This window comes from Microtus oregoni, unplaced genomic scaffold (genome assembly GCF_018167655.1).
Source record: "Microtus oregoni isolate MIOR12 unplaced genomic scaffold, Mior012 000025F_ref0000491, whole genome shotgun sequence".
Classification (NCBI taxonomy): domain Eukaryota; kingdom Metazoa; phylum Chordata; class Mammalia; order Rodentia; family Cricetidae; genus Microtus; species Microtus oregoni.
Window position 1 is genome coordinate 8810428 of NW_024543084.1, and position 27213 is coordinate 8837640.

Genomic DNA, 27213 nt, shown 5'->3' on the forward strand with positions numbered 1-27213 from the left:
AAATTTCTGACATTCCTTTAGGCATCACCACTGAATACCGGGGTTGGGGTAGCTGTGCGCGCCCGGTGTCCCTGGGGCAGAGGAGTAGCACGCTACTGCGCACCAGCGGCACGGGGAAGGCACGCGCTTGGACACTGGGAGAGCAGGTCATGTACAAGGTGGTGGGTGAATGACACCCGAATGGGAGGCGGATGGCGCTCCCTGGTGCTCAAGGTGCGGGGCTCGTTGCGAGCCAGCGTCTGAGGAAGCCTATTGTGGCTGCAGGCAGAAGAGAAGGCTCAGCCCTCTCGGAGTCTGGAGCCCTGGACAACTGGGAGCTAAAGAGCACCCCTGGGAAGCGCTGCCAGCAGGGCAGTGAGGGCTGACACTGGGAAATGTCAGGGCCAGCCCTGCGAATGGGGTGGGGAAGGGTCGTGGGAGGGGGGTGCAGCAGGAGAGAGAGCCTTCCAACCCGAGGAGGAAGTCAGGTTGCAGAGAGCAGGCGCTGGAGGAGGGGTGGGTGGGTGACCTAGCCAGCTGGGGCCATGGGCCCCCACTGTAGCTTAGGGTGGTGGCTGGAGGAAGGATGAGGCTGCCATTTCTGCTCCACACCCCTCCGGCCGGGGCCACTTAGGCCCCTCACCCCACTGCTCAGAGACCCCAGGGCCCTGCCTCTGCCGGAGCGCCCTGTGGCCCTGCCCAGCCGGCTCAGCTCTGGCCCATCCTCAGCCGCTCTGGTCCGCACCTTGGTCCTGCAGGGGCTGCCTGCCAGGCAGCAGGGCAGGCGGACGGGAGGCCCAGGGTGGGCAGTCTCTGGGGCGGGTGGGCTTCCCTCAGGCCTTCCCGAGCAGCAGGACTCATCAGTGTCCTTGGCCGGGCTAACTGGGCAGGTGGGCGCCTCCGGGGGCCTCACACCACGGTGCTGACCGAGGGATCTGAGAGGTTGAGCGGGCCCGTGATATCAGTGGGATGGTACTGCTGTAAAATAGAAATACACAGACAAGGCGGCCCGTTAGCTCCGACGTCGGGGGCACGCGCGGGGCCGGGACAGGGTGGACCGGCCAGCCGGCCGACCGGCGGGCAGGCGGGCACGGCCTGGGGGAGGCTGGGGGTGCTCCTCCCCCGACCCCGTCGTGCTCCGGGGTTCTGCGTGGGCCAGGCCGCTGTCCCGTGCGTCTGTCTGTCTGTCTGCGGGGGAGGGGCAGAGGAGGGCGGGCGGGGCGTCTCAGCTCTCCCTATGACGGGAACACAGCTGCAGCTGGCCCTCCTCCCTCTCAATAGCGCGTCGCGGCAGCACTGTGTCTTTTTGGTTTTGCAAAGCGCCGCGTCCACCCCCGGTGCTCTATAAATAAGAACCAACAATCAATACCTGCTGGCCCTGCCGGCCACCAGGGATCCCAGCCCTGAGCGCCCAGTGCTGCCCTGGCCCGGACCGGCCACAGGACAGGGGCAAAGGATCTCAGCAGCTGGACCGACCCCACCCCACCCAAAGGAGCCCCCACCCAAGCCTCCCTCTGAACAGCACCCAGCCCCAGAGACAGGGTGCGAGCTGGGTTGCCCTCCCCCACCCAGCCCACAGTGGCAATGCCCAGAGGTCAACCCTGCAGGGTGGGGCCAGCTTCAGATGGCCCGGAAGAACGGGTCCCTGGTGCCCAAGGAGGCTCAGGTAAAGACTGAACTGAGAACAAGTGCCCAGAAAGGACCCGTGTAGATTTCTGAGCTTTACCTGGCCAGTTCCAGAGGGGGCCCCAAGACTGAATGACACCCTCTGAAAATGGCCTGCTGCCTGCAGGAATTTTGTACTCTCCCCACTTTGGCCACTTGGCCCCAAAAGTACAGATAATCCTCTCTGTCGGATTTCCCCTTTCCCACACAAGTTTCTGCCCACAGCGCCCTCGGCCCTGCTCTCCCTCCCCGGCAGCCCCTTGTGGGGATCCTGGCTCAGATCTTGTAGCATAGGCCGTGCCCACTTTCCCTGGTCTGGGAGACCCTGGAGACTGTCTTTGCACCAGCTCCTGGAGCCTCACGGTGGTGCAGCCCACAGACCCTTCAGCTTCACCCACTCTTTCTGTACTAGGGGCTCTCAGAGAACTGAGCAGCCACGCCTCATAGGTCTCTCTGGAGAACTCGAGTAGTCTGAGCCTGGCACTTCCATTGCTCTGCACCAAATCCTGTCTGTGTGCCTTTCTTCCTGAGCATAGGGCTCTACCACAAACCCAGATTCCTCCTGGGACACAAGCCCCTTGTGGGTGACACTGGCTAGAGGGGCTGCTTCTTGGCTAGGACCAGGGTGACTAGCAAAATGGGGATCCTTTGGAGGATTTTCTTTTGAGTATGCATTTCTGGTTTGGTGGCGTGCTGCCCAAGGCAGGGGACAGGGTTCTGAAGGCAGACGGTATGGTTCTGGCAATGGCCTCGTGGCAGTGCTTGGGGGTCTGAGCTGAAACACTGGTCTTAGTCTCCCCTTCCTGGGCCTCCCTCTGAGTGTTGCCCTGTGTGCTCAGGCCAGGGTTTTCAGGGACACCCTGTCTATGCTCAGATCACCTGCGTGCTACTGCCTCACCTCCATCAGGGATCTGTTCAACTTGGCCCCACCCCACTGCCCACCTGACGATCTCCCTGTGACCAAGGGTCAGTGCCAATGCTAGGCCCCAGTCGTCCACCCAGATGGACCCAGGCCCAGCCCCCAGCCCCCGGCCCACACAGAGACCACATGGAAGATGCAACACGCATGGCTCTGGTGAGACAGGTGAGACAGGTGTCTGGGGGGCGGGGCCAGTGGCCAGACAGACGGACGGGATGGGACATCACAGCTACACCCTCCAGAGCTATTGCAGAGCAAGAACGAGGCGTCAAGCCCCTCGTGGAGGCAAGAGAAACAGGGATGAAACAGACGTGGTGTGGTATCCTGGCAGGGACAACCTGGGACAGGGCTACTCTAGTTCCCAGGGTCTGGGTAGCCCAGAGAGATGGTGAGGCTGACTGACTGACCAACAACATGACACGGCTTCCAGATGGTGTGTGGGTCATGGCATGGGGAGGGAGGTGGGCAGACTAACGTGGAGACACATGGGGAAGCTGAGGACCAGTGAGGGCTCGAGGAGAGTTCCGGAGAGTTCTAAAGGACGGCACCCTTGTATGGGTGGAGGGTGAGGGAAGGACTGACTCGAGGCATCGGCACGGATGGCCAGGGTTGGAGGCGGGGACGGGGGTGGGATGGTGAGGGTGAGGGAGACAGACATGGGGCAAGGGAGGAGTCAGAGACGCGGGACTGGGGTGCTTCCCCCTTACCGTGTCTTTGGAGGACCTACGTCTCTTGAAGCTGGAGGCCAGGGTGGAGGTGATAGCCCTAAATGTGGCTTTCTTTTTAGGGTCGGGCTCTGCTCTACCACTCTTTCTATCCTAAAATGAATATGTATAAGTGATTAGACGGCTAAGGGTGGCGGCCACACCTGCCCTTGCCTGTTCCTTGGGGGCCGCTGCCAGGCCCGGCAGGCCACTCAGGCCCTGAATCCTGCCTGCCTCACTGTGTTGGACAGACCGACCAACAGCCAGACTTTTGAGAGTGGCCTCTTCTGCCCGGGGTTGGGCCTGTCCTTGCTTGTGCTGGGGCTGGGCTTGGGGTCCTGCTGGCACTCTTCCTAGAATGTTCGCCTGGCTCCCTGGCTCCTGGGTGGCCCTGGCTTAGAGGCATCCTGAGGAGGAGGAGCCCCTGAGGACAGGAAGAGCTTCCTCTCGGGGGCCACACCAGCCCCTCTGTTCAGAGGCTGTTGACCCCAAAAGGCACACACCAGGAAGGAGCCAAGGACCCAAGGAGGTGTCCAGTTGGAATTGGAGTGATAGACAGAGGCAGATCCGGGGGCACTGGCCTGGAGTCTGATGGCCAGCATGGCCCTGGACAGCTGTGGCCAGGTCCCCAGGGGACCTGTAGGGCCAAAAGCAAGAACGGGTGGATGAGAGATGTGGGGGCTCCAAGAGCCCTGTCCCCCCCAACAGCCCTCCCTGTAATGTCAATGTCAGCTCAGGACACAGCTCCAGCAAGACACCCAGAGAAAGAGAAGAGACAAGTGAATCGGAACCTGGCCGTTGGCCGCTAGTCTTCAGGCTTGCATGAACCTCACTGCCCACCCTGTCCCTTTCCCTGGTGGCTTCTGACCATCCCACATGCAGCCTTATCCCTGCCAGCCACAAATCCACACGGATGTGGCCTGAGGCACCAGGTGAGGCAGATCAGCCTCTGAGCTGGACACAGAAAGAAAAGGGGTCTCCGGAAGGGGTGTCAAAGGAGCTGGGATGTAGCAGGCCATATGCATCTCAGATCACGTACTACACACAGGCGGGCCCTTGTCTTACCCTGCCTGATTGCCTTCCTATGGATTGGGTGCCAGTAGGTGACTCTGGAAACAGAGGGGCCAGGCAGAAGCTTGGAGCAGGGTTCATGGCCTCCCTTGGCCCAGCTTGGCAGTGGGTGGCCACCTGCAGGCAGCTCCTGCCTGTGCTGCCCCTGTGTCTTGGGAACACTCACCACTGCCCCTGGCCATGGCTCCTAGCACCAGTCCTGCCCATGAGCCAGAGCCAGTGCCACGGCCTGTAGGGATAGAGTAGGGCCGTGGCCTGGCGGGGCCCTGGACGCCAGGCCTCGGAGGGTGGCCTGTCCTACCTGCAGGTTCTTCCTCCACACGTTCACTGCTGCAAAAGCCAGCTGCATCTGCTTCCTACGGGCATCTTTATGTCTTTTGTAGGCGATCTCAATGAAAATCAGGAAGATCCCAGCCACGATGCCTCCAGCCACCAGCATAAAGACCCCTGTGTGAAGTACCCAGTGCCTCATCTGACTGCCCAGAGGCTGTAGCCCCCAAACAATCCATCCCGGCATCAAGGAAGCATGGAGGGCCCACCTGCCATGTTCTCAAAAGTGAGAGTCGCAGGAGCATTGCTGCGGGAGTCACATTCCTGATACCGAACCCATGTCTTATCCAGATCCTCCATGAAGCCATTCTCATGGGACCTGAGTAGGGAAGGGGAGAGGGAAGGCAGGGCTGGAAGCAGGCGTGGGACTGGGAATGGGCAGGGCTCACAGGGGAGGCAGTACCATGGGACAGACTTTTCAGCCCAAGTGGGGCTTTGGTTTGTTTGCTTGCTTGTTTGTTTGTTTCGAGACAAGGTTTCTCTGTAGCTTTGGTGCCTGTCCGGGAACTAGCTCTTGTAGACCAGGCTGGCCTTGAATATCACAGAGATCTGCCTGCCTCTGCCTCCCGAGTGCTAGGATTAAAGGCATGAGACACCACCACCCGGCTGCCAAGTGGGGCTTTGGGAGTTAGGAAGCTTGTAGCCTTTGCTGGGCTGATAGTGGGAAGGTTCTCTTATGGGGCTGATGCCTGGTTTGGGTGGAGTTTCCTTTACGACAGTTGTACCAGATGATGTCAGTGTCTGGTGACTAGGCGCTGGCCTGGGGTAGAGCGGTTTGGTGTTTTGCCACTTGGGCACTAGAGACAAGGTCCAACCTTGTGGGGAGGCTCTTAAAGCCAAGAGGGGAAGGGAAGAGAGGGCCCCAACATAGGGCAGACTTACTTGAGTATGGACAGGGAAACATTCTGCTTCCAGGGGCTGTCCTTGCGCATGCCGATGCCGAAGCCTGAGCGGAAGAACAGCTCACCCGTTGTCACCAGGTCACATTTCTGTGACGCCTCGAACTCCAGCACCGCTGAGTCCCAGATGAAGGCATGGAGCTTGCTGCCGGCAGAGATGGAGTCAAAGGAGCCCCGCGTAGCCTGGTCACCCCACCCTGCTCACACTTCAGTCCAGACACCCTCCACTGTGTTTCCTGAGTGAGCGGGTCCCCTTTGCCTGGCCCTTTACCGTCCCACCCAGCCAGGGCGGCCTTTTGTGTGCTCGCTCACTTGTCCCGCACAGCCTGGATGGCCTCTGCTGCGCTCTCGTAGTTGTGTTTCTCCATATGCCGATACATAGTGCTCAGCTCCACCTGCCTCCGGAAGTAGATGTCCACGGAACTCTGCTTCACAGTCGCGTAGATGAACTTGTCCGAGGGGTTTCTGAGCTGCAGGGACAGAGGCCTCAGCTCACGGCTGCCCCCTAGGCTCCACCAGGAGCAGACACTTCCTCTCAACCTCTTCTTGACACATACACACACAGACACACACACACACACTGCCCCACAGCCCTGGGGCCTCACCCTGGGGTCATTGATGCCTGTGATACGCTCCTCAGGCCGATCCAGCACCAGGAAGGCTGCCAGGTTGGCAGTATAGGAAGCCACGATGATCATGGCAAAACCAGCCCACACCATGCCTAGGATCCGTGCAGAGAAGCTCCGGGGAGCACCTGTGGGCAGAGACTTAGGTCAGTTCCCCGGAAAGCAGGGGACGCAGCCGGGAAGGACCCTGGCTTCGTCTCACCTTCCCCGATGCCAGAGTTGAGCAGGACACCCCAGGAGAACCACATGGCGGAGGACAGGGTCAGCGCGTCCTCCTCTTCCTCCTCACTGTTCACCTTGAACCGGCCAAATGGACTGCAGAGTGCAAAGGGGAGGTGGGAGAGAGCGCGGGAAAGAGGACAGGAGAGGCAGCTCTGCCCAGCCCTGCCAGTTCTGCCCACCCTCTAGACGGAGGGGTCCAGCTCCCTCCACGGCGCTCACCTGAAGCGGTCCAGCAGATAGAGCATTACGGCCACCACGTGCACCGACAGCCCCACTAGCAACCACAGCGTGCTCTGGAAGGGCTGCATGAACGAGTCCAGCGTGCTCCGGGGAATCTCCTGCAGGTGAACAGGGAATCAGCATTGCCTGGGCCCTCCATGCCCCCACTCCATCCCCACTTGAGCCCTGCCTACCTTCTTGACCAGAATGGTCAGGCCCTGGTACTTGAAGGGCTTGGAGAACTCTATGTATTGTGCACGCTCATTGTTGATGGTCAGTGGTGCCACAATCATGTCTGCTTGACCACTGAGCAGCTCTCCCATCATCCCATTCCACTCCTTTTTGTTGCTGTTGTTTACCTGCGAAGCGACAGAGCCAGTGGGGCTGCAGACAGGGTGGGTATGGTTCCCCGAACGAATGAATGAGCATTCCTAGACCTTAGTCCTAGCACACGGGGGTGGGAGGGGGATGACGACATCTCCTGTTCCGTATCTAGCTCATCTCTAAAGCCCAGCCCCAGCCCCTTCGAACAAGGCTCTACCCACCCCCAAAGACTTTCCAATGAATCCATCTCAGCTCACGAATCCCACTAGCCCCTTCCTCCAGGCCCCGCCCCTGCCATCCACTCCATACCCGCTCCTGTGTGCCAAACTTGCCATCTGCCACCAGGTGGACCTCGTAGGTAAAGTTCATGGTCCGTGCCAACTTGATGAGCAGGTCAATGCAGAAGCCATAGCAGCACTGAGGCACCGTGTGGCGTGCTGTGGACAGTTACAGAATAGTATCAGCGGGCTCCCAATTTCACTGTCCAGTACCCTCCCACACTCTGCCCAGCACTCACGGCTGCCTGGCGAGGTGTCATTGGGCCCTGTGCAGATCACCTTCTTGACTGGGTCACCGTTAACCGTGAATTCCTCCTTGCATGTCCCATCACTCAGTGTGGGTTTGACGTACACAAAGGGCTCTTGGTGGATTGTCACTATCTGGGGGAAAGACAAGAACCAGCCTGGGCCACCTGCCCTTGGTTGTCCCCAGGGCTGGCAGCTTCTCAGCACACAGCAACCCCTCGTCTCCATCTTTCTTCTGATGCTCTGTGAAATCCCCACCCGGGCCCTGTCCCACTGGTTTCAGAGGTCAGTCCACATCCTTCTGACATGGTTAGCATGGGTTCAGCCCTCGGGGTACGGATACAAGTCTGGTGAGGTGCTGAAGTGGGGTACAGACTTCCCCAGCCATCTGCCCTGGCTCATCAAAGTGCCTCCTGCAATGCTGTCCTCTTCTTGTAGCCCCTTTCCTCTGATCCCAGTTCATATATCACTCTGTCGCAGTATGACTGTGTAGTATTTACTGTGTGGACTGGGCACGATCTCTGACCAATCACAGAGGAGAAACTCTGCATCCTTGCCAGGGCCACCCTGGCCTCCACTGGCAGGTAGCCTTCAGTCTTTGCCCCCTGTCCTTTTTTTTTTTTTTTTTTTGGTTTTTCGAGACAGGGTTTCTCTGTGGCTTTGGAGCCTGTCCTGGAACTAGCTCTTCTGGACAAGGCTGGCCTCGAACTCACAGAGATCCGCCTGCCTCTGCCTCCCGAGTGCTGGGATTAACGGCGTGCGCCACCACCGCCCGGCTCCAGCTTTATTTTTTTACTTTTAAAATTTGTTATTCAATGAACACTGGTGTGAGGGTGTTGGATCCCCTGGAAGTGGAGTTACAGACAGTTGTGAACTGCCATGTGGGTGCTGGGAATTGAACCCCGGGTCCTCCTCTGGATCACCTCTCCAGCCCTACTCTTGTCTTTTTAAAAATTCCTTTCCAAGGGTTGGAGAGATGGCTCAGTGGTTAAGAGCATCGACTGCTCTTCCAGAGGACCTGAGTTCAATTCCCAGCAACCACATGGTGGCTCACAATCAACTGTAATGAGATCTGGTGCTCTCTTCTGGCCTGCAGGTATACATGCAGACAGAATACTGAGATTATCGTAAAAAAAATATTCCTTTCCAAGGTATGTTTACATGTATGTTTGTGTTCCTGTGTGCTCATGCATGTGTGCAACTGCACACGGAAGCCAGAGGCCAATGTCAGGTGTCTTTCTCTGTCGCTGTCTATTTTTACTATGTAAGCATTTTTATTTTATTTTATGTGTGTGCCTGAGTATATGTATGTGTATCACATACATGTAAGAGCCCACCTACAGAAATCAGAAGGAGGCATCAGAAGCCCTGGAACTGGAGTCACAGATGGTTGTGAACTGCCATGTGGGTGCTAGGACTTGAACCCAGGTCCTCTGGAAGAGCAATGAGTGCTCTTAACCTCTGAGAGGCTATCTTTCTGGCCCCTATTTTATTTTAAAGATTTGTTTATTTGTATTTTATGTGTATGGGTGTTTTGCTGGCAGATATGTCCGTGCTCCAGGTGCATACAGTGCCCACGCAGGCCAGAAAGAATGCTGGCTCCCCTGGAACTGCAGTTACAGTTGCTGTGAGCTGCAGGGTGGGTGCTGGGACTTGGACCCGGTCCTCTGGAAGAGCAATCAGTGCTCTTAACCACTTAGCCATCTCTCCAGCTCTGCTATTATTATTATTATTATTATTATTATTATTATTGAGACATGATGAAGGTTATTCTTCAATAACCCTGGAGCACAGTAATTGGTTAGGCTGGCCACTCGGCAAGTTCTGGAGACTATCTCCGCCCGCTCACTATATCAACATCATGGTTAACAAGGAGTACAGTATGCAGCCACACCCAGACTTTTATATGGATGCAGAAATCCAAATTCATGCTACTCATTGGGCTATTTGCCAATCCCCATTTTTTTTTTTGAGAAAGGGTCTTATTATGTAGCTCAAGCTGATGTGGAATCCCTATGTAGACCATGGTGGCCTTGAACTCACAGAGATCCACCTGACCCTGACTTTTAATACTAGAATTAAAGGCACATCCTACCAACTCCAGATTTTTTTTTTTTTGGTTTTTCGAGACAGGGTTTCTCTGTGGCTTTGGAGCCTGTCCTGGAAAAAGCTCTGTAGACCAGGCTGGTCTCGAACTCACAGAGATCTGCCTGCCTCTGCCTCCCGAGTGCTGGGATTAAAGGCGTGCGCCACCATCGCCTGGCTTCCAGATTTTTTTTTTTAAGACAGGGCTGCATACAGTCCAGCTGGCCTCTTGCTATGTAGCTGAGGATAACATTAACCCCTGATTCTCTTTCATCTACCTCCAGAGTGCTGGGTTTAAAGGCAAGTTCCACCACGCTTAGTTAATGCTCCTCTCCCAGGGCTGCCTCTTCAGCACACACTTCGGCTTTGGCCCTCTTCCCTCCCCTTCCCCTAGGACCCACAGTCTGGAGGCTGGGGACAGGCACAAGTCTGAGGTACTGGAATGGAACACAGCTGGCTGCTGAGGGCCTCAATGGGATGTGGAGAACAGAGGGGTAGGCAGACCAAGGACTGGACGGCAAAGCTGGCTGTGGTGACAGGCAGTGGAGGAGGAACACTCAGCTGGGAGTCTTGAGAAGGAAGAGTCAAGAGAAGGGGACAGGACCATATTCCTTTTTCTATACAAGTATAGGTGCTAGTGCTGCCAAAAACTTGATGAGGGGGCTAGGGGCATGACAAACGGCTCAGCAGTTAAGAGAACCTGCAGTTACAGATGACTCAGTTCTGTTCTTAGCACCCACAGAGCGGCTTACAACCATCATTCCTATTTCGGGGATTCTGCGTTTTATTCTGCCCTGGGGGCACCAGACATACACATGGTACACATGTATGAATATTACACACGTATATGTATACTATACACACATATGTGTGTATATATGTATGTGTATATATACCATGTACACATATGTGTATGTATATATATATATATTATATTCAGGAAAACACTTATACACATAAAATAAAATGTAACAAATCAGTGACTCCAGAAACATGGCTAATAGCCATCTGCACCTTGATGGGTCCCCTTGGTTAGTGATGTTTGTTATTTGTTTGTTTTGTTTTTAATTTTCAAAGCAGGGTTTCTTTGTGTAGCCTTGGCTGTCTTGGAACTAGCTGCGTAAACCAAGCTGGCCTGAACTCACAGAGATCCACCTGCGTCTGCCTCCTGAGTGCTGGGATTAAGGGCGTGTGCCACTCCCCAGTGCTTTCAGACTTGACAACATCAGGGGCCTGAGCTGCAAACAGATATGACACTGGCTTTGCAAGCGACATGCTGATTCATCCTGGGAGGAATGGAGGCGGGCGCTCGCCAGGTGAGACCATGGCCCCAGATATTTGATGGCATTGAAAGAAGGGTGGCTGGGCACGTGGCACTTCAGGTCCTGTCCTTGGAGCTCTATGGTATCAGAGCTGGGTGTGCTGTGTCTCAACATGAAGAGGAACTCAGAATAGTTCTTAGGCAGAGGGAATGGATGAACCAAGGGAATGTGTGAATCAGGCTGGGAAGAGGTTACGAAGGAGGAAGCCAGATCCAAGAAGGGGGTTCTTGGGATCCCAGGGAGAAAGGGGACACCAAAGAACATCAATTCTAAGCTGAACTCTGCCCTGCAGCCCAGAGTACCCACCCACTGTCTGCCCCCACTAATCAGTTCTTCCTCAGACTTAGCTGGAGCTGGGGCAGGATAAAGTGTTAGAGAGAGCCTTTTGGGCAGAAACTGCTGCTTCTCAGGCCGGGCGGTGGTGGCGCACGCCTTTAATCCCAGCACTTGGGAGGCAGAGGCAGGTGGATCTCTGTGAGTTCGAGGCCAGCCTGGTCTACAAGAGCTAGTTTCAGGACAGGCTCCAAAACCACAGAGAAACCCTGTCAACCCTGTCAACCCTGTCTCAAAAAAACCAAAAAAAAAAGAAAGAAAAGAAAAAAGAAAAAGAAACCGCTGCTTCTCCTTCCCCCTGCCTAGACCCCTGCCTCCTCTGCCGCTGGCACATGTGCCAGAACCAGCTGCTAGCAAACTCATCTCCACGTCCTTTATTTGTGTGCTGTGCCCACACCCCCTTTCCTCCTGGCCTGAAGGAGTAATGAAGTGTTGGCGATGGGAAGGATGGAATATTTCAACGGGGTCCCCCACCTTTAATCTCGTGGACATCTGGTATCCTCGAGGCTTCTCTGTCTCTCCCCCGGGCCAGATGATCTTCCGGTCGTTTGGGATGACCTGGGGGTGGGAGTATGAGATAGAGGGTGGCCACGCAGGGGTCTCGGCCCCAGGACCCTAAGGCCCCAGCCCCCACCCCCTCATGACCCCCACCTACATGGGTGCCGTTGTAGATGCCCACTTGCACCAGTTTTCGGTTCTGCAGGTTCATGATGCTATAGTTGGCAAACTTCCGGTCCCCATCCTCATTGAATTCCACACGGCCAGTCACTCCATCCGCATACTTGGAAGACATCAGTACCCTGGGAAGAGAGTGGGGCTTCAACTTAGCCACAGCACCTGCTCTTCTTTCCTTCTGAGCAGCCCAACCTCCCGCCCCTTCCGCTCCGGTTTCAAGGAAGGAAAGATTAGCAGATGGTCGCTCCACACACTGAGTGGACACTGTGGTGTGTGCCTCCCGGCACCAGATGGACAGCACAGCTCCAGCTCCTGAGTGGGTCTTGGATGCCCGACCCCATGTCAAGGGCTTCTCTGAATAAGGACGTATGACTGTCAGAGCCACCATCCTGGTTTTACAGGGGAGGAAGAAGCCCAGAGGACCTGAGGCCCACTCGCCATCAAATGGTGGAAATAGAACGAACCACCTCCTCGTCTTAGCCGCTGGGTGGCTTTCCTGGCTGTATGTTTGCTCACTGGGACATATCAGTGAGTTTGTGTGCATGCAACCCAAATGTAGGGGTCACCCCTGTGAGTGCGAAATTTTCCCTTGTGGCATACATATGTCATGTTCCTCTTCGGGTTCCTGTGTGCATTCATTGGTCTGTGTGCATGTGTGTGCAGCCTGTGACTGCATGGATGGCATGGGAACGTGAGGTGGCGCTGTGGACAGTGGCTCTGGGGTTAAGGTCTGCAACCATTCCTTGGTCAACCTTAAATCTCTCGTTGTCAATGGATGCCTACTCTGAATTTCTGGGTCCGTAGAGGATCCCAAGCCCCGCCTGCAGCAAGAGCTTTCTTCTAGGGCACCAGGCACTGTGGGAGTTAGGTAAAACCTGCAGTGTGGGGTGGAGAAGCGGAGGCAGTCACAACTTCAGTGACAGCAGAGGTAAGGGCGCTTGTGGTGGGAAAAGGGATGGTTATCATGGTGAAGACAGAGGATGCGGTACTAGGAATGTGGACAGTCATCTCCATAGGGGACTAACTATAGCATGTTAAGACCGTTGCAAGTCAGGCATGGCGGTACACTCAGGAGGCAGAGGCAGGTGGATCTCTGTGAGATCAAGGTCAGCCTGTCTACAGAGCAAGTTCCAAGACAATAGGGATACACAGAGAAGCCCTGTCTTGAAAAACAAAACAAAAGACTGGCTGGACCACTCCTGGAAGAGTGAACCATGGCTAAAGAATGCCCCTTCTGCCTGGGCAGTAGTGGCACAAAGCTTTAGTCCCAGAACTCGGGTGGCAGAGGCAGATGGATATCTGGGTTTCGAGGCCAGCCTGGTCTACAGAGTGAGATCCAGAACAATCGGGACTATCCAGAAAAATACTGAAAAAAAAAACAAAACACCAAAAACCAAAACCCAAAAATCCAAAACCACCCTCCCCCCAAAAAAAGGAAAGGAGGAAGGAGGGGACAGAGGGAGGGAGGAAGGAAGAGAGAGAGAGAGAGAGAGAGAAGAAAAAACCAAAAACAAAACCCCCAACCCTTCCCACCTCCTAAGGAATGACTCCTCCCACCTACTGAGAGCAACCCCGCCCACCTCTTGAACAGTGGTCCTGTCTTCCAGATGTTGGTGTTGCCCACGCAACCTCGCGGCGGGTCGGTGATGTTCTCCTTCTCTAGCAGCTCGTGGACTGCCTGCGCTACCACGCCCACGGCGTCGCTGATGTGGGCCGACTCGTTCTTGCCGTTGATGAGCTGCAGTCCGATGATGCCTGCGCGATCCCGTAGCTTAGAGACTGAACAGATCATCAGCCCCAAGCGACCCCACAGTCCAGCACTCACCATCTGGGGCGTAACGCAGGGCGTTCCCCGAGATCTCGCGCTCCCCCACCAGCCACACGTACCCAGAGCCCGTCATGTTCAGCATCGCGGCTGCGCGGTACACGGTGGCAGCGTCGTCCTCGCTGTGGGGCAGACCCGGGTGACGAGCCAGGACTCCAGCTCTCCCTACTCCCGGCCACAGCCTCTCCCTCTCACATGCTCCGGGGGAGCGTGCCTGTGCCCACCACCCTTCCTGCTGTCAGGCCCAGAGGTCTGCATAGGCGGTGAGGCTGGACCCAGGGCCTTTCCAGTCTTCAGCTGCTAGCCCCCTCTGCCTTTAGGAGGCAGGAATAGGGTACAAGATGACTTTCTGAACTCCGATAAGACGATGGTAAATGGCAGAGCGGGGTCTGTGCCTAGGCAGTCCACTCCAGAACCTGTGAAGCGGTGAGCTCTTGGCAAGCCATGGGTCTGATGGACCTCCGTGCTCAAAGGTGTGGAATGACAGGGTGAGGGCTCTGGGCTGAGGAGATGCCAGTAGAATCCCACGCCCTAGTTGCTGAGCTTAGCATCCCGAAGATACCATGGGACAGAAGAGAGACCCCTCTCACAGTAGGTATGTTCCCTGACCTCCAAGGTCAGGGCCACCAGGACAAGCCTTGCCTTGTGGGGACATATGGTCCTTAGAGTTTGAGGTTCACATAGGTAATTCCTGTGGACAGTGAGACAGGGGTCCTAGTCCCCTGAGGCTGGGTCTCCCTGGTCATAGCAATGACCCTGAGGTCTTCCAGGGCTCCAGTAGCCACTAAGAGTCCTCTCCTCAACCTGCATCTCTCAGATTTGCCATTCAAGGCCCAGCCATGACTGGCACTTTGCTTCGCCAGTGCATGTTTAGTAGGTGCAGTGAAGCCAAGTGGATTACCTGATAATTGGGTATTTTTCTTTTAAAAGTTTTTATTTTAAATTTATTTTATGCGTGTGAGTGTTACCTCCATGCATTTATGTGCACCAGACAAGTGCCTGGTGCTTGTGGCGGTCAGAAGATGGTGTCAGGTCCCCCGGAATTGGAGCTTTGAATGGTTGTGAGTCACTGGGGGTGCTCAGAACTGAACCTGGGTCCTCTGCAAGCCCCAGATGAGGCCATCTCTCTAGTCCTTGTTGGGTTAGGTGTATACCAGCTGATCTATGGCCAAGATAAGCCACGCTTCCTTAAAATCCTGCCCCCAACTTTTTCAATGATTTTAACCAAAAGAAAAGCTCTAAATGATGGTACTGTTAATGAATATAAGCAACATTAAAAACAACGAGGCAGTACCTCAGCAAGAATATATGTCAGAGCCAAAGTGGTGGCATATGCCTTTAATCCCGCCACAAGTAGGTAGAGGCAGGCAGATCTCCACAAGCACAAGGCCAGTCTGGTCTACATAGCAAGAACAATAGAACATAGAGAGACCCTGTCTCAAATCAAAACCGTGCTGCAGTGCACTGAACATGGAAGAGGTCACCCAGTGCCACACATGTCAAGGAGGGTGTCTGATGTCAGCTACACCCACCAAATCAGACAGAGAGCCCCATCTCCCCAACACATCTCAGACCTATGCAATGTCACTCGATGGGATTCCAACCAATGCAATGCTTGTGCACAAAAGGTCTGATCAACCCATCAAACCTCATCAGACCATTTTACAGGAAATAATGATGCCAACAAAGGCAGCACGAGGAAAATAAAAATGAGGAGTTTGGGGAATGAATTTTTTGTGTATCCGACAGACAGTCGACCTGATTAATAAGGTCAGTTTAACGAGGTCTGCAAAACACTTAGCGTCTCTCTTGCAGAAGGAGCCGGAACGTGATGAGCGCTGGGTAGCTGCTCAGCGGTGGCGCCTCACTCACCAATGTGCACAAGCTTGCGATTCCACAGGTTCTTTAGGGTTTAAAAACCAGTGTGAATTGTGGCTTGAACTCAGTGTGTGGGGGACACACTGTGAGGTATAAGCGGCATGAATATGGTGTGTGCCAGGGTGGGCGTGTTTGTATGTGAACGCTGTGTGCTCAGTGTACCAATGGGTGATGTTCACAGTTCATATTCATGTTAGTACCTCTGCCTACCATGACCCTTCTGCTGCTGCCTTCTTTGCTAGAAGCCATGTCTGACAAGTCTGTCTTTAACCCTTGGGTATTCAACATGGAGAGGCTTTCTCACCCTATGTCCAAAGACCCTTCAGTTGTTGTGGGTGGTCCTGGAATTATTGGCCTTGAAGAGGTGAGTATTCGCTACTGGGGCCTGGCGTGGTGGGATTCTACGAAGGGTGGTCCTCTGCCTTGTGCCCTGTTTGTCTTCATTATAATGCACAAGCCGAGCAGGACTACTTGCTTGAAAGGCCCTGATAGTCTAGTAGGTCTGTTTTAATAGAACGGCTTCCTTAAGTAGCCTTGACCTGAAGAAAGCCTTCTTGCCTGACTGCTGTGTGTATTCATTTGCCCACCATCCTGAACATTCTTTTATCCAACTTGAGCAAATCTCCCTCAAGTCCTACGATGAGAACTATAAACAATCAGAAAATAGGAGGTGTGGTGGGCCTTTTCCTGAGCAGAGCTTTCTTTGAGCATCCTGGGCTGGGCTTGCCTTCCAAGGGACATATTTCCTTCCTGGCTCCTTTTTCGGGACATATTTTTCTCTCTCTCTCACACTCCCTTTCTCCCTCTGATAGGGTCTCATGAGGCTGAAGCAGGCTTTGAAATTGCCAAGTAGCTGAGAATGATCTTGAACTTTGATCCTCCTGCCTCCCGAGTGCCGGAATTACAGGTGTGCACCGCCACACCTGTCTTTATTCAGTGCTGAAGATTGGGGCTAGGACATCATGGTTCATGCTAGCTAAGTGCTCTATCAACTGATATGGATGCATCTCTAGTCCCATATGGATGTATTCTTAATCTATTCCTTTTCTTTCTTTCTTTCTTTCTTTCTTTCTTTCTTCTTTTCTTTTCTTTCTTTTTTTTGTTTTGTTTTTCTTTTTTGTTTTTTCGAGACAGGGTTTCTCTGTGGTTTTGGATCCTGTCCTGGAACTAGCTCTTGTAGACCAGGCTGGCCTCGAACTCACAGAGATCCGTCTGCCTCTGCCTTCCAAGTGTTGGGATTTAAGGTGTGTGCCACCACCGCCCTGCTCTTTTGTCTATTCTTTAGAAGCCCTGTACCATCCCTCACCCCAAAGTATACAGTTAGAATCAATGGTTCCTGACTTATGGGTTGTGACCCCCGTTGGGGGGATTGCATATCAGATATACTGCATATCATATATTTACATTACAATTCATAACAGTAGCAAAATCACAGTTATGAAGTAGCAACTAAATAATCTTCTGGTTGGGAGTCAGCGCAGCATGAAAAACTGAATTAAAGGGTCACAGCATAAGGAAGGTTGAGAATCACTGAGCTAGACTGAATAGCCAAAGCAATGAACCAGGACTCTGCAGTGTGTCTTTGCACTGTTAAGTGCCTGCCACAGTGTATGTGTGCATGTGTGTGTGTGTGTGTGTGTGTGTGTGTGTGTGCACGTGTGTAGTGGGACAGGTGGCACCTGCTTGCTGATGCTCCTGGAGGAGTTGGCCACACCAACATGTGACAGATACCACCCTCAGAGCGGGGCAGCTAGAGCCAGCCCAGCCATCTGAGTGAAGAAATCGTCTATCCTCCAGGCTGAGTCCTGGCTGCCACACCCCACAATCTGTGGAAGCGAGTGGTGTGTACCAGGTTTTGTGCATAGAGAGGGGTTGCTGACCGGATCTACAGATAGACATCTATCCTGTGTCTGAACACAGCTGGTCCTGTTCCTCTCGTGTCACCATGGCAGCAGGATTTAGGGTATTTTCCTCCGAGCTGGATGACATGTTTTTTCCTCCATTCTGTCAGAGCCCAGCAGAGCTGAGCAGACTAGGGACTAGGTCCACCTCAACCTCCCTGTTGTCAACGGGGCCGCCACCCTCCCCGTCCCATCCTTCCTTTCCGTGGGTCTTAGGCACGAGTCTCTCCCTTTACAGGAAACACTAGTTGGTCACGGGTAGGGGGTTTTACTGTGCACTGTCACAGTAGTGAGATGCGGTGGGAGACGGCCCTTCCAGGACCAGCCTGATTTTCTCCATCAGTGGTTTCGGACCTCGGGCTTACCCTCACCTGTACACCTGCACATCATTCTGTGGGGCACCTTCCCTGTCCTCAGCCCTCCGGATGTTTACATAACTGCATCTCCCGACTTCCGAGCATTGTACCTCCAACCCTCAAAGCTCAACTTAGGGCAATGGTTCTATGTGACTGTGAAAGATAAGAATCCAGGGAGGGATGAATGGAGGATGGGAGTTGCCTAGGCTACCGGGTGAGTAGGAGGATGGTGGGGTGGGGTTGGGCTCTCCTTGGTGAAGTTTTAGTTTTCTTTCTCTTTCTTTCTTTTCTTTCTTTCTTCCTTCCTTCCGTTCTTTCTTTCCTCCCTCCCTCCCTTCCTTCCTTCCTTCCTTCCTTCCTTCCTTTTCTTTCAAATTGAAGCTCATTTTGCTCAATGGTGCCCCCAACTCAGGCCACATGTTGGACCTGTGCCCCAGGCGGAATCCCAGTGACGTGATGAGGAACCGAGCCTACTCACCTCGCAGATAGGATGATGACCCTGGCTTCCAGTTCCCGGGCCTCCATCAGCAGAGCCGTCACGTTCTTGGTTCCCGGGTCGAACTGCAGCACCTTCTCGGCCTGTGGTGTGAGAGGGAGCATTAGCAGACAGCCGGGAAAGGAAACATTGTGCCTCAGTGGCAAGAGTGGGGCCAAAGCTGCTAGGAACCCCGAGGCAGCTGAGCTAGAGCTGCTGTGGCCTGTCCTTGCCACCTGCACTGTGCGCCTGCCTCCTGCCTCCTTGCTGGCCTGGCCTTGCTGCCTGTCCTTCCTTCAGCCTGCTCGATGTCCTGGCCTCACGCTCTGCTCTTCTCGCTTTATGCTTGCTCCAGGTCTCTCTTTCCATCTCACTCCTGTCCTCATTTTTTTGCACTGAGCATGCAAGCTGAAGTGGACCGAGACTCAGAAAGAGACGTGCAGCGGACAGGAAATAGAAAAGTTTTGGAATGCAACTGGGAACAGAGATGGGGCTGACTTTTTCCAAAACCTTGGGAGATCTCAGCTCAGACCTGATTCCTCTTGCTCCTAGAGGAGCAGCCCAGACTCTGAAATGACCAGGTGGGCAGGCTCCCTCCCGGGGTTCCACTAGGAAACCCTGGCGGACCTGGAGATTCGCATGCACTTCCCAGAGCAGCGCCTCCTTGTGGCCGTGCTTGTCTTAAGGATGCAGGCCAGGGTCACGGCGGGTGGGTCAAGGGCACCCACACCGCCCACCCCTGCCCTCTCCTGCTTGCTCGCTACCTGCCTCACCACCTGTCTCTCCTCACTGCTCAGGCCTGCGGCTCGGCTCGGCGCGGTGGGGCCAGATAGCACCCAGTGGCTGAGGCACCGCAGGCCGGGACTCGCTAGTCGGTGGGTGGCGTGCACGTCCATGCATATATACCTTGGGTCCGCGCTTGTTGTCATAGGACAGTTGGTCGAGGTTTTCATAGTTCCTTTTTTTACTCTGATGAATAATGTGCACAGAGAAAATATGCAGACACAGAAGAAGATTATAAACGGTTGAAAATGACGGCGCTAAAGCAATCACACCACCTCCTCGGCACGTCTGCAGACGGGCACGTACCTGGAGCTCGCAAACACCGAGACCCGGATGGGGGCTGGGGGCTGGAGTGGAGCTGAGCGTGGAGGGGACACAGGGGCAGGGGCCACGGAGGCTCCCTGCCATGGAGCTAAACTCGTGGAAATCGTCACTTTCGGGAGAGAGGGCAACCCTATCCACACCACCCTTAAGGGGGACCCGCCTGCCACCCCCACCCCTGTCATGCACCTGCTGTGTGGCCCAGCAGTACCCACCCCCACCCGCATCAGTCCTGAGTGAAAGAGGAGCAGCTTGCGGGGGGCCCTGTCCCCATGACCCTCCCACCCCCTCCCACTTATTCTCCCCCCTGCTCTCTGGAGACTAGCTGTTATGCTCACACCCAGATGCCCACATTTGTGTCTGAGACTGCTGGGTGTGACTGGCTGTGCATATGTTCACCTGTATGCCTGTAGGGGTGACACGCCACTGTCACCCTCATAGAAAGTAAATCTATGGCAGACTGTAGTGGAAGGTCAGTGTAGTCTTTTTTTTTTTTTTTTTTTTTTTTTTCTTTTCTTTTTCGAGACAGGGTTTCTCTGTGGCTTTGGAGCCTGTCCTGGAACTAGCTCTGTAGACCAGGCTGGACTCGAACTCACAGAGATCCGCCTGCCTCTGCCTCCCGAGTGCTGGGATTAAAGGCATGCGCCACCATCGCCCAGCCAGTGTAGTCTAAGTATATGTGCTCGGACGTGTGTGTGCGTGCACGCGCGCGTGTGTGTGTGTGTGTGTAATCTTGTAGTTACAAGTCAAGACGAGCACACAGAGGAAGCCCTTCTATGTGATCTCCTTGGGCAGCGCAGAGGCATATGGAGATAAGTGAGGCCTGTCTTTCTAAAAGGTGTCGCATGCCACTAAAATATCCAAGAACTGACTGGCAGTGTGTATGTGCTTTTGAGTGTGTGAGCGGGTGGTTGGGTGTGCAGGGATAAGGCTGGTAAGCATGTGAGCGTGTTGGTGGTAGTCTCTGTGGCTACAACAGACGTGGCAGAAGTATGAAGGAACCTGCCATATGCTGATAATGGGACTCTCTCTTCAGAGAGGTGGAGCCCTTGGTACCAGTAACCAGCCCTCCTTCCCAGACTCTATGGACTGCAGTAAAGGGTTTACCCTGGGCCTGTCTCTAGCCTCGATGCCTCCCCCACCCCCGGCCCATGCCCTTACTCCCTCCTATGGCACCTTGGGTGCGGGGGACAATGGTTGGTGCTAAGTATGATGAGGCCAGCTATGATTTTGCAGGCAGAACATGCTCCCACCCATCACCCTCCCCCCTCTGCCTTTTGGGGCCCCTCCCCAGCCTGGGCCTCCTCCTCCTCTCTGCTACCTGAGAAGCACCACCTGACTCTTGGTGGTCTAGGTCCTGGGACTGAGGTAGGGTCAGGGGCCAAATCCCTATTAGGGTGCTGGTGGGGAAGGGCATAGGGGTCATTTTGACCCCTCCCCACCCCAAATCCTGGCTGTGGTCTCTGGTTGTTCACAGATTGGAGGGGCCAGGTTGAGATGGGAGTGTATATGTGTCTTGGGATCAGTGTCTACATAGTCCCTTGAGGGATACAGAGCTCAGCTCCGAAGTGGGAGGGAGATGGAGAGGGGAGGGGCACAGAGTAAGCCTGAAAGGATAGTATGAGGTGGGGGTGGGGTTGTAAGAGAAACGGGGCTTCAATAAGGGCCACAGGCAGCCACAAGGCAGCCGGCTTTTAGAAAGATAAGGCCTCTGTGAACATATGGATTGTATACCAGTAGATAGAGGATGGGGGGGGGCGGGGAGGTGTTGGTGTGGATCTCACTCTGTAGAGGGAGTTCCTGAGAGGTGGGTGGGACTTAGTACCTGGCGGAGAGGGGCGGAGCGGTTCTTGAGTTATGAGTCTGATTGGGGCCTGAGCTGGGCTTAGGGAGGCCTGAACTAGAGGGGGTGGGGCGGGACAGGGGTGTTTGCAGAGCTCCAGGTGGTCCAGCCCTCGCGCAGCAGGGACTGACACGAAGGAGATTTCGACTAATGGCAAAAGCGAGTGAAATGAGCCGAGGACAGGCCGGGGCGGGCGCCGCCAGACGCGGTGGTGCTGAGCATGCAGGATGGAGAGAGAGTGTTCACAAGGAGCCACAGACATGGCATGGCCCGCCTGCTCCTGCTCAACAAGGACCTCTCCAGGGTGAGGGCCTCACCTTGGACTCGCGCTCCTCCAGCAATGTCTCCAAGCGCTTCTGCGCCGCCCGGCCCTCGTGGTCGTCGCTGACCAGCAGGATGATGTGATTCCAGTTGTAAACGCGCATCATCTCAAACCAGACGCTGGACTGGTGGGAGTAGGGCGGCACCGTCCGTAGGAAGCTCAGGTGGATGCTCTGTGCGGGGGACAGGGAGGCTGAGGCCCGGCCAGGCGAAATAGGTTTTCCCTCTCCCATTGATGGGACCACTTTCTCCCATCTGCCCTTCCCCTGTGGCATCTACTGTGAGAGCAGAGGTTTGGCGTTTTCCCGGTAGCGCCCTGTCAGGGATGAAGTATGTCTGGTCCTAGGGTGACTGCCACCTTCCCACCAGCACCTCTCTAAAAAGGCTGACTGTAGAAGCTTCTCCAGCCTCAATGGGCCTCCCATGGTTCTCCCTCCCTTTTCCATAACTGTATTTTGGACTGAGGTACAACTCTGTGGTAGAGCATTTGCCTAGTGCAAACAAGGCTTTGGGTTCTATCCAAGGCACTGGTAAAAAAAAAATAGCAACTACATTTACTAGTAAGTCTTCTTTCTCAGGGTCAAACATTGCTGCCTTTCTTCCCCAGAACCCAGAGGCTGTGGCTCACTGGTTGCTTTGCTGCTTAAAATACTCTAGCCGCAGCTGGGCAGTGGTGGTGGTGCACACCTTTAATCCCAGCACTCGGGAGGCAGAGACAGGTGGATCTCTGTGAGTCTGAGGCCAGCCTGCTCTACAGAGGGAGTTCCAGGGTAGGCTCCAAAGCTACAAAGAAACCCTGTCTTTTTTTTTTTTTTTTTTTTTTTTTTTTTGGTTTTTCGAGACAGGGTTTCTTTGTGGTTTTGGAGCCTGTCCTGGAACTAGCTTTTGTAGACCAGGCTGGTCTTGAACTCACAGAGATCCGCCTGCCTCTGCCTCCCGAGTGCTGCCCGGCAGAAACCCTGTCTTGAAAGAAAGAAGGAGGAGGAAAAGGAGGAGGAGGAAGAAGAAGAAGAAGAGGAAGGAGGAGGAGGAGGAGGAGGAAGAGGAGGAGGAGGAGGAGGAGGAGGAGGAAGAAGAAGAAGAAGAAGAAGAAGAAGAAGAAGAAGAAGAAGAAAACAACAACAACAGCACCACCACCAACAACAACTCTAGCTGCCAGGGACTGTCTATGTCTATCCATGCCCCTGTGACTTGGTCCTCTGAGGCTTCTAGGTTGGGTGTTTGTTTGTTCGTTTTGCCAGTTCCCTCTTGGTGGCCAGGGACAGTGTTCTGGAGTGAAAGAATGTTCACCGCCTCTGCCACCAGCTGCAGGCAGGTTACATCAGAGTTGGTGCTGCCTGTTGGCGCTGAGTGGTCTTGCTGGTTTGTGTGATGGGCAGGGGGCTGACTTTGAGTTGGGACAATCAGGGACCAGAATGTGGCTGTGATGTCTGGCCCCACTGTTGACCACACACAAACCCAGTGAGTTGGCCCATGGTCAGTCCCTAGGTTGGTCCAGCTGCATGGGGCCTCCTAGCTTTTTGTTTATTCCTGGCTATTTTGTTTCTTCTGGTCATTCCTCTGTCTCTGTCTGTCTGTCTCTCTCTCTCTCTCTCTCTCTCTGTTTTTTGAGACACGGTTTCTCTGTGTAGCCCTGACTGTCCTGAAACTCGCTCTGTTGACCGGGATGACCTTCAACTCACAGAGATCCGCCTGCCTCTGCCTCCCAAGTTCCGGGACTAAAGGCGAGCACCATCACCGCCCAACTGTCATTCCTCTCCTTTACACGTGAGGGTGAAAGTGTTCCAGAGGAAAAATGGTCAGAAGGCATAGGATGAAAACCTGCTCCTCACAGGTTTGGGAAGAGTGGCCCCTCCCTCTGGGGCTCTCCTACAAGACCCTCATCTGGGGGCTGGAGAGATGGCTCAGAGGTTAAAAGCATTGCCTCCTCTTCCAAAGGTCCTGAGTTCAATTCCCAGCAACCACATGGTGGCTCACAGCCATCTGTAATGGGGTCTGGGGCCCTCTTCTGGCCTGTAGGCATACACACAGACAGAATATTGTATACATAATAAATAAATAAATTTTTTTTTTAAAAAGACCCTCCTCTGACTCCCTTTTTTTGGTCACTGAAGGGCAGAGCCACCACATGCTTGGGCCTGAAAGGCCAGTCATCCTGCCTTAGGGCAGCCTTTTCCGGGATTATAGGCTCTGGCAGGAAGACTCTGAGATGTATGTGGAGACCCAGAGGCCCACTGCTCAATCCACTAGCCCTCTGGCTGAGCCCAGGCACCAGCTGGTTGTCTCTAAGCTCCTGGATTCCTACAGGCTTCTTGAGTCTCCAGGAAATGGGGAGCAGGCTCTGGGGCCTGCTAGGCGACAGGGTGGCTGAATTGCATTTCAGTTGACAAGTCCTCGCAGAAATCACAGCACGTGAAAGATCATATGACCCAGAACAAGTTCCCTGTGTCTCTGGGCTGTGGTTTTCTCCAACTCAGAGGCTGCTCTTCAGCTTTGGGGCCAACTGATGGAGGCCATCCCAGTCTTTGGGCCACAAGACCTCTGCAGAATGCTGCGCTGAGATCCTTTAGTCCCTGAGACATGAGTCTCCTGCCACAAGCTGCCTGCCTGTCTGTCTACCCTGCCTACCTCCTCCTACATGCACTTCCGTCCGAGGCTGGGGTGCACAGTTTCCCTTTCCACCCTGAGCACTCCTCCATCCGGGCACCTGCTTCTGCTGCTTCTCTCCACCTCTTCCGCTGCTGCACCCAAAGCCTGCCTGTTCTAGGACGCTCCTGTTTACCCTGTTTTCTAGCCCAGGAAGCCCCCTTCTTCCCAAAGGGGATGTTATTGGTCTTTTTGACTGTCAGCAGGAGCCAGCCTGAGTAAGGGGTACCTGCTTGAGCATGTGTGAGCATGCAAGGAGAGGGAGGGTGAAGATGCTAGGGTTGTGTGTGAATGTGTGTGGGGCTTGTGAGAATATGACAGCATGAGCATGCGGTGACTGAGTGTGCATGTTAATATGTGGTGAGTATGGACACATATGAACATGTATGTGACTGAGTTGTCATAGGCATGCATCCCAGTATGCTTGAGTATTGCGTACCAATATCTATGTGATTCAATGTGAGGTATGTAGGTGCGGTTATGAGTGAGTGTGTCATTTAAGTTCCCCCAAAGGCAGCCTGTGATCTAAGCATCCCCACCTCACCTGTATCCAGTGTCCAGAGCCAATCCGCCTGTCTTAGCTACATGTGGCCCTGGAGTTATCTGGAGCTGATGATGGGGGCTAAAAAATAATTGAGTCTGAGTCTGCGCATCAAGCTTACCTTGTCAGAGTAGATGGACATTCGGGTCGTCAATCCCAGAACGGGGATTCTGTAGAAACCAGCTGTGTAGGAGACGGGAGTGGGGGTGAAGTGGTCGTTGGGGGTAGGTGGGTGGCTAACTAGGATTGCGTAGACCTGTGAATACAGGAGACAGAGTCAGCTTTGTGGGAGTAGAATGGACATAATACTAGGGTTTAAGACCCAGACGTAGCAAGAGCTGGAACTGAAGGCCAGGAGTCCAAGTGGTGCCATTTGTGCCCACGGTGCACACATCCAAGAGACAGGAAAATGAGCCAAACCACAGTACTCTGGTGATAAGCCCATTGTGGAGAGGGAGCAGCACCAAACAAGACTCTAGGGAATGTAGACGACAACACCACACACACACACACGCACACACACACATACACATGCACGCACACACACACACACACAGATGGCAGATCCTTTCTCAGCCAGCCCTCTCTGCCCAGGGCACCTCTTGTAACATCAGGAGGGGAGCAAGTTTCTGAGCAAAGTTCTGGCATGGCCTCTACATTCCAGGATGTAAGGACTGATTCTTACTCCCCTCACCCGACATCCAGCCCGCACCCTTTAGGACACATTAGTGTTTGTAGGCATGTATGTATGTGTGTATGTATGTGACTATGGGTGTTCATGAGCACATGCTGAAACATGTATGCACTATGTGCATCAGACATCCATGTTTATATATGCCTATCATGATGGAATCAGGGTTTCTATGTGCATTGACCATACCAAGCAGTGTGTCCATGGATGTGCAAATATGTGTGAGCATGTGCAGATGATTGTGTCATGTTGGGATGCAGCGGTGTTCATGTACACGTGTGTGAGCAGACATGTTCATGGATGTAGCATGTCCTATGAAAAGCATGTATGAACAGCCTTGGTGCAGTCCCTGCTCTTCTCTTACATAAACTGGTGCACTGCAGTGACCCTCATATGGCTTCATTGGAATTCAGCAACCAGCTCAGCCAGGGGCGGACAGTTTCAACAGCCACATGTCCTCCCCTGCAGCACACTGAGCTCGGCTCCCACACTGTGCCTTGGTGGCTCTGGCATGCGCAGTTCTCACTCCCACCCCTGCAGAGCCTGTTTCCTCTGGCACCTGGGCCATCCATTGCAGACTCATGAATGGGGGGAAGGGAAGAGGGGTAAGGAAAGAAACAAAGATGGCCCCAGGCCTCATCCAGTCAGTGGCCTGAAGTGCTCCTCCGTTTGTGACCAGAAGGTCTGGACCCACACTGACTGGAGGGAACAAGTCACTACCGATAGTCACATGGCAGCACACATGGTCCTTCTGAGGACCGGTCCAGGTGACAGGTGACCAGCTGGGGGAAGCGACAGACACAGATGTTTGTTCCAGGCCTCTCCAGGTGCCAGTTAAATTGGAGTGGTCTAGTAAGGAGACTGAGAAGGACCAGGGGAGGACGGAAAGAAATTGGGACAGCGGGATGGATGGTGGAGGAGCAGGAGAAAAGGGAAGTAGTGGTCACCTGGCTGGAGATGAGGTCCTCACACACTGACAGGGCCATCTGTATGGCGTTGGGCTTGTGGGTGACAGAGGTGGCGTTGAGCTGTATCTTCCAAGAGCCGTGTCGCTTATTGGCCTGGTTCACGGCCTCGCGGAACATCTGCTCGTGCTTGCGCGTGCTCAGCACCGCGCCGATGTTGACGATCTTGGGGTCGCAGGCGGCGCGGGCGAAGGAGCAGGAAAAAAGCAGGGCGAATGTCAGCAGGTGCATGGTGCTCATGAGCTCCGGGCGCGGCGGGCCTGGTTCTGGGTTGCGCGAGTGCGACGACCCCAGTGTACGACCCGCGGGCCGCCCGGGCGGTCAAGCACCCACGAGTCCTCCGGGAGCCTGGGGCGAGCGCGGCGGACGCTGTCCGAGGTGCTGAAGCGTGTTCGGCGCCGCTCGAACACCCGCGCGGAAAAGCGGAAAGGACGGCGGCGCGGGCTGAGCGACTGGTCCCGACGCTGCGGCTACTGCAGCAGCTGCGGAGTCGTGAGCGGGACCTACGCGTCCTACCCCTCCCACCGCCCCCGCTTCCTGACGCCGAGTCGAGCGCGCGCCCTCCTGACGCGCGCGCCTGCGTTGGCGTGAATGCTTTGAGCGCGCGCGAGCGAGGAGCGCTCCCGCCGGTGTGTGCACGCGCGTTCGCGTGCAGCGACCCTGGGACGGTCGGTCACTCGCGTGGTCCCAGACCTGCAACAGTTGATTGAGCTGGGAAGGCTAAAGGGGTTTCTTATAAGCGCGTTCTCCTGCACCCTTGCGTGTATTTC

At 54.6% G+C, this 27213-nt stretch overlaps 1 protein-coding gene across 8 annotated transcripts; it reads right to left on the minus strand.

The window, feature by feature from the left end:
- Position 1: 1 nt before the first annotated feature.
- Positions 2–26970, minus strand: Grin1 (glutamate ionotropic receptor NMDA type subunit 1). Of its 8 annotated transcripts, none has more exons than XM_041674528.1 (21): positions 26426–26970; positions 24909–25043; positions 21597–21773; positions 19239–19301; positions 18336–18436; positions 13723–13844; positions 13478–13652; positions 11878–12022; positions 11697–11780; positions 7476–7617; positions 7268–7395; positions 6829–6993; positions 6635–6753; positions 6396–6508; positions 6173–6321; positions 5880–6037; positions 5551–5712; positions 4878–4987; positions 4640–4785; positions 3271–3381; positions 2–957 (listed from the first exon to the last, which is right to left on the minus strand). In XM_041674528.1, exons 1-21 carry the CDS (start codon positions 26681–26683, stop codon positions 889–891), a joined length of 2832 nt encoding a protein of 943 aa, XP_041530462.1. In that variant the 5' UTR covers positions 26684–26970; the 3' UTR covers positions 2–888. The 8 variants fall into 8 exon arrangements, with proteins under 8 accessions (XP_041530462.1, XP_041530461.1, XP_041530464.1 ...); XM_041674527.1 differs by having other exon boundaries at positions 2–1321; XM_041674530.1 differs by lacking the exon at positions 19239–19301.
- Positions 26971–27213: the final 243 nt, after the last annotated feature.